This window comes from Macaca thibetana, chromosome 18 (assembly GCF_024542745.1).
Source record: "Macaca thibetana thibetana isolate TM-01 chromosome 18, ASM2454274v1, whole genome shotgun sequence".
NCBI lineage: Eukaryota > Metazoa > Chordata > Mammalia > Primates > Cercopithecidae > Macaca > Macaca thibetana.
The window spans coordinates 70,901,796-70,913,852 of record NC_065595.1 but is presented as its reverse complement, the minus strand read 5'-3'; the positions used below and the strand labels follow the sequence as shown (position 1 = coordinate 70,913,852).

General features: G+C 40.6%; 1 protein-coding gene across 11 annotated transcripts in view; it reads right to left on the bottom strand.

Moving 5' to 3' along the window:
• The window catches only part of PIEZO2 (piezo type mechanosensitive ion channel component 2), a 465,650-nt gene that overhangs the window by 118,970 nt on the left and 334,623 nt on the right, over positions 1 to 12,057 (bottom strand). For all 11 annotated transcript variants that reach the window (XM_050767526.1, XM_050767528.1, XM_050767531.1 and 8 more), the window contains 4 exons: positions 11,219 to 11,357; positions 8,193 to 8,341; positions 5,304 to 5,534; positions 1,171 to 1,294 (listed from right to left, as the gene is read on the bottom strand). In XM_050767526.1, coding sequence (XP_050623483.1) covers positions 1,171 to 1,294; positions 5,304 to 5,534; positions 8,193 to 8,341; positions 11,219 to 11,357 — 643 coding nt within the window. The remainder of the gene's footprint in view (positions 1 to 1,170; positions 1,295 to 5,303; positions 5,535 to 8,192; positions 8,342 to 11,218; positions 11,358 to 12,057) is intronic.

The following is a 12,057-nucleotide window of genomic DNA, read 5'->3' as shown; positions in this document are numbered from 1 at the left end:
GAAAATCAAGTGAGGGCTCAGAGCAATTGTTGATATCAAATTAACCATTTTTTACCAAAATTAACTGGTTAATTTAATCACTATGTTGAACAGAGACATCCAAATCATATAGGCAAGATTTGAATCTTATGGACAGACTTTTGTTACTGAAAAACAACTGATTGGTTAGGTCTAAATAAGAAACTAAACATAAATGTGTGTGTGTGTGTGTATAGAGGTGTGTGTGTGTGTGTGTATATATATATGCCTGCATTGGTTCTTATGGTTACTGGTTAAATCTTAAGGTTACCAGCCCAGCTTCTGTGGACATTTATAGGCTCCTTTTCACAGACAGTGCTTCCTAACCTCACAAATACTCTTCGATCCATTCTACAAACATTAAACTTACATTTATTGGCATATCTAGGGAGTTAGGGAGCAAGCTGTTCTTATTTTACCTATATAGCAGGTCTAAGACTATCAAGGTGATAACATCATCATCATCTGTTTTTACATTGTGGTATACTATTTTTAAGAAAGAAGAAAGAAGTTTTAAATGTAAAAGATGTGAGTTAGTTTCTTCGTTCCAATACTCACTAAAAGTATGACCTGGGAGGAATCATTTAATTTCTCAGAGGCTCAGTTTTTCTTTCACTAGGAATCACCTTCATGAGGATCAAATGGCACATTTTTTTATTTTTTATTTTTTTTGAGACAGAGTCTCGCTCTGTCGCCCAGGCTGGAGTGCAGTGGCCGGATCTCAGCTCACGGAAAGCTCTGCCTCCCAGGTTCACGCCATTCTCCTGCCTCAGCCTCCCGAGTAGCTGGGACTACAGGCGCCGCCACCTTGCCCGGCTAGTTTTTTGCATTTTTAGTAGAGATGAGGTTTCACCATATTAGCCAGGATGGTCTCGATCTCCTGACCTCGTGATCTGCCTACCTCAACTTCCCGAAGTGCTGGGATTACAGGCGTGAGCCACCGCGCTGGGCCCAAATGGCATATTTTTAACACTCCTTTGGAACTCTCACGTGCACCTCAAAAGTCACACGCTATAATAACGTTACTTAGTGCTCCAAGTTTACATTCCACTTTCATTTATTCTGAAGCTTTCTGATGTATTTTGGGGCTCTTTCTCTGTAATTTTGCTGAGCACCAAACTCTCTGGCCACACGCCATGTGCACTAATTTACCTTTTTCTTCATTTTCCTGACTGCCAATTTTGACTTCCGATAAAAGAGCTTCCTTTTCTCGCAGAGCTTTTTGCTCTGTGAGGTGCTGCCTCAGCAGTAGCCAAAAAGTAATGGTGAAAAGGATCTGAAAGTAGAGAAGCAGCAAAACAAGAATTAAGCAACCATTTGGAATGTAAAAACATTCAACAAATACAACATTTTCTCCGCATTCCAGTGGGAGCACCATAAATAAACATTTTTATTGGAGACAGAGTCAGGTCACCTGCCTGATTTCAGCTGAGATTCACGGCTTTTAAGTCCCTTTTCCGAGGATGCTCCCATGCTTGTGTTGGGTGCCAGGAGCACCACGCAAGTCCTGAGGAAGATGAACCCAACCTGTCTAACGACTTCCACCTGGGCAGGAAATCAACTGCAACAAGTGGTCTCCCATGAGGTGCTGGTCCCTGGTTGGTTCCCTCCTGACTGTGACGTCATTACAATTGTAAAAGGAAGACATACTTCTTGCATAATACCCCCTTGACTGCAATGTTCCTTATTTTGAAGAATTCCATAGATGGGAAAAGGAAAATTTCATCCCAGAAAATAGAACCCCTTATTATTAATCTTCTAAAGCTGCAGGGAGTCTAATTCTAAGTGCTCATACTTTTAAAGTAACATTTTCTTAAGGACGAAAAAATCAAAAACTTTTTGATTTGGGGGAACTCTATTGTTTAGGAAATATAGTACCTAACACACAGTAGGTTTGTTGCTGTGGTTGTTGTTTTTTGAGAGGGAGTTTCGCTCTGGTTGTCCCGGCTGGAGTGTAATGGAATGATTTCAGCTCACTGCAACCTCTGCCTCCCGGATTCAAGCGATTATCCTGCCTCAGCCTCCCAAGTAGCTGGGATTACAGGCATACACCACCATGCCCGGCTAGTTTTTGTATTTTTTTAGTAGAGACGGGGTTTCCCCATGCTAGCCAGGCTGGTCTCGAACTCCTGACCTCAGCTGATCTATTTACTTCGGCCTCCCAAAGTGCTGGGATTACAGGTGTGAACCACCATGCCTGGTCACACACAGTGGTTTTTAAAAATAGCTTTATTGAGATATAATTCACATACTACACAGTTCACCCATTTAGATTCAGTGGTTTTTAGTATATTCAGAGTTATGCAACCATCACTGCAATGCATTTTGCAACACTTTCATCAACCCTGTGTAAGAAGCCCCATGGCAGGTACTTCCTTTTCTCCGTCTCAGCCCTAGCCAACCACAAATTCACTTTTTGTCTCTATAGTTTTGCCTAATCTGGAAATTTTTTATGAATGAAATTATATAATAGGTAGCCTTTCGTAAGGGATTGTTTTTACTTAGCATAATGTTTTCCAGGTTAATCCACTGGTAGCATGCACAGTTCTTTATCTCTTTTAATTACCCAGCAATATTCCATTGCATGGCCATACAACATTTTGTCCTTTCATTAGTTAATAGGCATTTGGATCATTTCCATATTTTAGCTACGATGGATAATTCTGCTATGAACATTCATATACAAGTTTTTGTGTGGACAGATGGTTTCAATCCTCCTGGGTAAATGAACCTAGGACTGGAATTGCTGGTCTTACGGTAATTTTACGTTTAACATTTTGAGGAACTGGCACTTTGTTTTTCGAAGTTGCTGCACCATTTTACATTCCCACCAGCAGTGTGTGACCGTTTCAACTTCTCCATGTCCTCAGTAGCACTGGTTATTATCTACCTTTTTAAAAATTATAGCCATTCTGGCTGGGCACGGTGGCTCACGCCTGTAATCCCAGCACTTTGGGAGGCCGAGGCAGGCAGGTCATGAGGTCAGGAGATCGAGACCATCCTGGCTAACATAGTGAAACCCCGCCTCTACTAAAAAAAAAAAATACAAAAAAATTAGCCGGGCGTGGTGGCGGTCACCTGTAGTCCGCCACTCGGGAGGCTGAGCCAGGAGAATGGTGTGAACCTGGGAGGCGGAGCTTGCAGTGAGTCGAGATCGCGCCACTGCACTCCAGCCTGGGGCAACAGAGCGAGACTCTATCTCAAAAAAAAAAAAAAATTATAGTCATCCTAGTAGACATGAAGTGGTATCTTGTGGTTCATAGTAGACTTTTTATAAATATTTTCCAGTGAAGTGAAAAAATAAAACAAAATATAAATAAATATAAATGAATGGGTCATTTTCAATTTGAATTGACCACTTACCTATCCATAAATGTCTACTTATCATTTACTTTCAACATAGACTAGTGCCAATAAGTCCTGGCCAATATGCCCAGGGCCTAATGAAATCAAGAACCGGAGTGCCTACATTTATGCAAATCTGAAGTTAAAATTCTGGAAGCCACTATGAATTGAACTATTGCTGCAAATTGGGGGGAAAAATTGTTTCTCCAATGCATATTCAGAGAGGTTAAGAGTAATTGAGAGCAAGTGGGACATCATTCTTAGAGAAGTTGAGTTATTTAATAAAAGGTCTTGATATGGAGCCAGAAATGAGATGCTCTGGGACTGAGGAAAGCTGCCAAGCAGGTAAGTCCGGCTCCTTGGGAGGGGTTCAGACCCTTGAGGACTGAGGAGGAGATTCTATTCTCTCATTCTCTGTCACACTGACTCATCCACTACACTCCATAAAGTGTGTGTTTAAAAATGGGTTTTACACGTTATTGTAATAGAAATGTTATATGCCTGGAGGTGTATTACTACCTTCTATGACAAAACCTTGCACTTTTTTCTAAGTCCCTGGGAACATTAAAATACAAGCGCAGACCTAGATTCCCAGAATAACTTTTTTTTTCCACGAGTAACAAATTTATTTCCCAAATAATGTTTTCCTCCTAAAGAACTGTTAATTTTGGATTCGACAGGAGATAATTGAACTACTGACTTGGCACGCCATTTTAGCAGTTTCATTGCTATTCGGAGTCGGACTGTGATGAATTTACATAGTCAAAAGAATATAATTTTGATTTTTTTAAGTAGAAGAAGACTAAGTTACCAGTTGTGTGTGAATATGTTGTGTGTGGGTCTGTGTTTAAGAGGAAAGAGGGAGACAGAGTAAGTGAGAGTACAACGTGGGATTTTCAGCATGGAGCAGGGTGAGGAGAAGAAGCAGGCATGGGAGTCTGGGATGAATGGATCAATGAATGAAATGCCTTGGTCCATGAACACAGGGGTTATATTCCTACCTCTGTCACTAGAATTCATCTGTTAGCATGTGTGTCATTTACCCCAGTAGTTCTTCACCCAAAAATCTGTTACGAACAGCAAACTTTGCCCTAGTGTACTCTACCCCATTTATAGCTGATTGCCTGGGATATGGGGTGTGTGATAATCCTTCAAGTGGGCAGCTGATCCCAGGAAAGGTGAATTTCATGTGATGTAAATGACCATCTCCTCCAAAGATACTGATTTCCAAGACCCATTCAATACATACACGTTTATTTTTCCTGTCTTAAAATTAAATTATTAACACAAAGGGAATGTGTGTTTAGTCTGCCATTTTGTTAACAAAACAAACAGTAAGTTTGGAAATCTAATCTTTTGAAATAAAACTGTTAAAATGGCTCATAAAAACAAATGATTAATGAAAAGAGTATGAACATTCTAACTCAGATAAGAACATATCATATAATCAGTAGAAGAAAAACAGTAAGTGTCATACTTAATTTTTGCTGCTAAAAATGTTCTTTAGGAAGGAATTGGAGAAAAACGTCATGAATAATCAATACTTATTTGTGACACTAATGTGCTAAGCATGTTTTATAAAATGGTAATCAAAGACAGCCCTGTACTCCTTAACACATTTTACACTGTATTTTCCTCTTTTCACACTTCATTTTTACTCTAGTAAGATTTATACTTAAAAAAATTTATACAAGTTTTCTTTGAGTGGAAAACATTGTCATTTCTAAGTAAAAGTTAAATCATGGTGTAATATATGTTCATGTTTAAATTATAGAGGCCTCTAAGCACCGTAAATTGTGTCCTACAGTCTCATATTTGTTCATTTTTACAAAGCAGTGAATATTTGGAGCCTGTTTTTGTAAGGTTTCTGTTGGATACGATTATGATGACGATTATGGTTTTGTGTCATTGTTTTGTTTTATTGTATTCTATTCACTTACTTTGGAAGCGAGTTCTCCTGGCTCTTTCTTTTCTAAAAATCCTGGAACCTTTTTAATTTCAGGAAGTTCAAAACTCCATATATACTGTAATATCAACAATAGGTTTCCATAAACCACCATGAAGGGAGAGCTGATCATGGCATATTTTCTTCTGTTGCGAATCATCCAAAGAGTGCACGACCAGATCAGCAGCACGAAGGTCAGCCAGCTGTGATAGGTGATGCTCCAGGCCTCCGGAGGACAGAAAAGGAAACACGACCATGGTTAGTACAGTGCTCGGTCCCCCGACCTTGGTAAGGTAAAAACTCTAAAAAGTTCAAATATTCTATAATATTCAAACCAGGGAGAGTAGAGAGTTGTGGTGGAGTGACGGAGACCCCAAGCCGTGGAGTGGTGGCTTGGAAGACGGGAGGTTTTAAAGCTTTAATATTGTAGCTCCATTAACACAGCAGAATGGTACCAGACATGGGCACATTTTTAATGAAGGATTGTGTTGTTTTCACAATAGATTTTTTTCAGTTAATTAACAAAACGTGTAAGCAAATATTTTATTTTACTTTATTTAGCTCTATTGCTTTAAAGAAAAGACCAAACTTATCTGGCTTAGAGAGAAAAAAAAATAGGGTATACTTTTGTGAGTTCAGAATGAGAGATCTGCTGCAGTTTAAAGTAACAGTTGATGTATAGAAAATGTCAAAAAGTAACCAAAGAGCACAGAACTAATTTTATTTGAAGAATAGAGTTGGCAATCCCCAAATTAGCCTCTTCAATTTTGTGGTGCTTTCTTTTTCCCAGCCTCCTCTCGCATGTGGCTGTGTTCCTTACTGGAAACCGAAGTTGAGCACACACAGGTTCGTCTGAGAAGCACCTGGACCGAGTGCCTGGGAAACTGTGCCTAGGTTCTATGTCCCCTGAGTTAAAGAATATTTTTATTTTTATCATCAAAGGTGTCCATAGGATTTCACTGTTGACCACAGAATTTAGAAGAGTCGTATTTTAAACAAGAATGTTAGGTTTCTCAAAAATAAATCAAATTTCCTGAGAAAATTTGTTTTTGGGAAAGGGAGAGATTATAGCTTCTTTTATTCTATCTATGGGCCAAGGGACTATTTTGAAGCTGTGATGTTGCAGATGGTGAGTAGAAACACGTATAAACTGAGAGCTCACAATTGGAAGGTGCTCTAGGGAACCACGGTTGCTTGATGCTCATATTGGTAAAACATTATTGCAGCTGGCTGGGCGCGAAGGCTCACGCCTGTAATCCCAGCACTTTGGGAGGCCGAGGCGGGTGGATCACGAGGTCAGGAGATCGAGACCATCCTGGCTAACACGGTGAAACCCTGTCTTTACTAAAAATACAAAAAAAAAAAAAAAAAAAAAATTAGCTGGGTGTGGTGGCAGGTGCCTGTAGTCCCAGCTACTCGGGAGGCTGAGGCAGGAGAATGGTGTGAACCCCGGAGGTGGAGCTTGCAGTGAGCCAAGATCGTGCCACTGCACTCCAGCCAGTGCGACAGAGCAAGACTCCATCTCAAAAAAAAAAAAAAAAAAAAAAAGTTATGGTAGCTAAGATGGAATAATGTCTCACCCAAATCTAAGATAAGATGTGAATATAATTCTCACTATCTGAAAGGAATAAAAGCAGCCTATGTTAACCTCAAAGACCTTCAATGTCATTTAGAAAAGCTAGTATGTCCTCTCAAATTGGCAAAATAAGAGAGAGTCTGACTTGATAAGCTAATTTGAAAGAAATGTATTAATACTTAAAAGAGGATAAATAGAGGTGAAAAGGACACAATTTTACAGTCTGTAGTATAAATATACCATGAAAAATTAACACAGCTGACCATTCTCTGCCAAGGCATCAGGGGGATTCCTATACTTCTGCTGGCCCTGAGAGGATAGCAGCACTTAGAGCCAGCGGGGCTGTGGTCTCCTTTCTCCAGCAGTCTGGCAGCCTCCACTCATATATACCATCATATCATACATACCATCATATCATACATACCATCAGATATTGTACACACCATCATATCATACATACCATCATATCATACATATCATATCATATTGCAGCTAGTATCATGTCATACATACCATCATATCATATTATACATATCATTATCATACATACCATCAGATATTGTACACACCATATCACACATACCATCATATCATATTGCACATAGCATCATATCATACCTTCCTCATATCATATCATACATACCATCATATCATACATACCATCATATCACATTACACATAGCATCATATCATACATATCATCATATATCATATATACCATCATATCATACATACCATCTTATACATACCATCAGATATTGTATACACCATCATATCATACATACCATCATATCATATTGCACATAGCATCATATCATACATACCATATCATATCATACATACCATATCATACATACCATCAGATATTGTACACACCATCATATACACACCATATCATATCTTATATACCATCATATATGTACTATCATATCATACCATCATATCTTATATACCATTATATGTGTACCATCATATTATACATACCATCATAGCATACATACCATCACATCATATCATACATACCACCATATCATACATACCATTAGATATTGTACACACCATATCATACACACCATATCATATCTTACATACCATCATATATGTACTACCATATCATACCATATCTTATATACCATGTGTGTACCATCACATTATACATACCATCATAGCGTACATACCATCATATCATATCATACATACCATCATATATCATACTTACCATATCATACATAGCACCATATCATATTATACATATCATATTATACATACCATCATATCATATCATACATACTATCATATCATACATACCATCATAGCTATGAGGGCACAGATGTAACTTTGTTTCATAATAAACTGGAATACAGAGACCATGGCATGAACTTTGATACTTCTTTTTTCCTCACGGCTCCTTTCTTCTTCAAATTCTTCTTTCTCTTCCTCTTCCTCCTCTCGCTTTTCTAGATGGACAAATACTTTATTTAACTATTTATGCAAACATGTGACGTTTGTATAAATGTTCCAAGCAATGCAGCACATGTATGGTTTTGGTATAGCCTTGTGTTTAAGACTTCAGAAATTGTTTCCCATTCAAAAAGCCCTTAGAATTCAAACAGAATCAGTAAGTTCTGCCTGGTCAGTGTAATGGGATCCAGCATATAGTAATTGAGAAAGGAAAACTTCCATGTAAGAAGGTATGGAAGGAAGCCTCTAAGCCAGTCATCAGAGCCCCCACCTCCTGGTGTTCATGCTGTTGAGTTACCCCTCCCCTCGAGTGTGGGTGGGACCTGTGACAGGCTTCTAACACAAATAGGGCACTTTAGAGGGGATCAAGGGTCACTTTCAAGATTCTGTTTAAAAAGACTTTGGTTTTCACTTTGTGTGCTCTCTTATTCTCTCACCTGCTTGTCCTCAGACAAGCCAGCTACCATGCTGTGAACTGCCCTATGGGGAGCCCCAGGTGTGAGAACTGATGGCTCTGCTAGCCAGACGTCAGCAAGAGCCTGAGGCCAGCCAACAGCTACACAGTGAGCCTGGGAACAGATTCTCCCCCAGACAAGCCTTCAGATGAGACAGCAGCTCCAGCCAGCAGCTTGACTGCATTGCAACCTCATGAGCAACCTTGAGCCAGAAGAATGAGCCTAGTGATGCCCAGGTTCCTGGTCCAGAGAAAGTGTGCCATACTCAGTGCTGTTCTAAGCCACTAAGTAGAATGTCCTTTCTGTCTTTCTTGTTCAAATCAAATGGGCTACGTATAGGTGGGTTACATGAGAAAGTGTCTTAGCAGCATAAAGAGGAGGTATAAATGACTGAAAAATCAGTGACTGTGCACACTACTCCACATGGGCTCCTCAATGAGACGATGGTGTGTCCTTGGCAGAAGCCCACTGGCTCTCATTCCTCCTGCAGTAGGACTGGATGAGCCTGGAGTTTATACGAAAAAGCCCCTGGGGGCATAGACAGGGGTGAAAACACCAAATCTGATGGATTTTAGAGTTATCGCCATGCTACTTTTCTGGTTGTGACACTTTTTGTGTGTATAGATTCAATTTTGAAAACGTTTCCAGCTTTTGTTTCACTTTTGAAAGCCCCGTTTATGATTTCAGTATGACTGGGTTGTCCTTCTCAGCAGTCAAAATCCTATTTATTTGTCCTCATGAAAGTAATGGGCAAATAGAAGGGTGTCTATGCTGTGACCCCAACAGCTCAAATGGCAGAAGCCACAGATGCTGATTCTTGGGCCCTATGTGTTTGCTTCTGGTGCCCAGGCTCTGAAGAGCACACTGGAAAGCACCATGTTTCCTTGAACTTTCCAGTTTAAGCCTGAGCTGCAAACTAACACACATGCACGCAGGAAGCAGAAACCGGGAGTAGAGTTGATGCTATGCAGCACTCAGGTGTCATCATGGGATGGGTGTGAGGGTGAGGTGGGGGTGGTGGCTGACCTTGATTTAACCTTACTGAGGAATGTCGGATAATATGACTAACCAGTTGTACAGTTAAGTATTAAGAAGCCCTGTGGGGCAACTCCAGGAAGTACTGATACAGATTTATGAAGAACAGACATCAGAATAAACTTGATAAAGAGTTATGCAAAAAGGCCCTTGGAGTAAGCATGATGTACCACAGACGCAAATTGGAGAGCTGCTGGCCACTCACTAAAGGCAGGACAAGGTCTAAGAACTCTGGCTGTAATTACATACAAATACAGATGCAAATCCAATAGTTTTACAGTCACTTTGTAATTCTGTCTTTATGGACTGATGACGGGCAATTGGTCCCTGGCAGGGGCAATGACAATAGAGGTCTAGTTAACCTCTGTTTTCTAGAGGCAAGGGACTAGTGTTGCCAGACCTTCACATCCTTCAAGGGATTCCAGAAATGTCCATTTCTAGGTCAGAGGTGCAGCTTTTTAAATGATGGCTATTTAAAATTGTTTTTAAATGCTGTGCAGACCAAAAATCAAATCTGAGAGTGAAACTCAGCCCCAGGCCACCAATTTGTCATCTTTAGTAATAGTGCTCTCCTTCAACATAAACAATTGAAAGAAAAGGGAGGAAAAAAGCCTTGCAAAAGTTTCGACAACCTCGTTTTTTTTTTTAAATGGACAAAGAAAAGAACTCCTAAAAAACACTTGGCCGGGTGCGGTGGCCCACACCTGTAATCCCAGGAGTTTGGGAGGCCAAGGCAGGCAGATTGCCTGAGCTCAGGAGTTTGAGACCAGCCTGGGCAACATAGTGAAATCCTGTCTCTACTAAAATACAAAAAATTAGCCAGGCATGGTGGTGTCCACCTGTAGTCCCAGCTACTCAGGAGGCTGAGGCAGGAGAATTTCTTGAACCTGGGAGGTGAAGGTTGTAGTGAGCTGAGATCGTACCATTGCACTCCAGCCTGGGAGACAGAGTGAGACTCTGTCTCAAAAATAAAATAAAATAAAATAAATAAAAAAAACCCAAAGAAACAAACAAACAAAAATTCATACACTAACCAGGAAAACCACTGACTATAATTACAATATCAACTAAAAGAAAGACCAACATACATATAGATGCTATACCTAAGTTGACATGTTCAAAATATTGTTTTCACCTTTTATTTTCAAAGTTTGCCACAATTATGTCACTTACTCTGTATATAAGGATAGAACACAACTAGCAATATGCTGGGGCAGAATGCAGGCAGAACTTAAAGAAGTGAGCTTAATGATACTGACATGGATACTGTTTTAAGAAACATCAAACAAGCAACAACAACAAAAAGACAGAGCGAGGCCAAGCTTCTAAATGAGGGAGAAGTGTGACCCTGAGTACAGTACGTGCCCGCAGGCTGGATCCTACCTGAGGATTCATCAGAGGGCTCCCACCGGTACTGGGGGGTGGAGTAGAGGTCAGCTTTGCCGGGGCCGTTCTCCATGGGCAGGCTGGGGTGGATGGTGTGGTAATCCACGGGGTTGCCGTTCACAGTCACCAGCAGGCCCTGCCGGGAGTGCAGAGAAAGGGACACCTGTCACAGCAGCTGTGGGTTTTCAATGTAGACAAATCCCCACTTCCCTTCCTCCACCGTAACCAAACAGTGAGGAGTTGACTACAAGGTGAATAACTTAGCCAACTGTCCAAATATTTCAGTAAGGGGAATCTTGTACATTCCCTCTTCAACTCTAGTCTCCACAGCGTGATCGCAGGATAATGTGCATCTGACCTTGTTGCACTTTGCCAAAAACCATGCTATGCACCTGCCGTCCTCAGAATGAAGAGCAAACTCTTGTAAATGGCTGAAGGAGGCCTTCAAGATTTGGTCTGATCTTTCCAGCCTCAGCCTTTGCTACTGTCCACCTCTCAGCCATCCTTCTATCTATATGGGACTCTAGGCCTTTCCTGGGCTGTGGTCCAGCCCTGTCCTGCCCTATGCCCTATGTGGTTCTGCACGGGACTAATGCAGACACCCCTTGGATCTCAGCTGAGGCATCACCCTCTGGGGATCTCTGCCTGACTTCAGGTTGCCATGTCCTTACTACACCACTAAGTACAATTGCCTGTTTCCTCCTTCTGTCTCTTTGGCTTTACAATTTTTGAGATAAACATAAAACCCACCTATACATATGTGTGTGTGCACCCATGGGCATGCAAAACTTCGTACTTATGTAACAGGCATAAGATACAAACAAAATCCTTTTTAA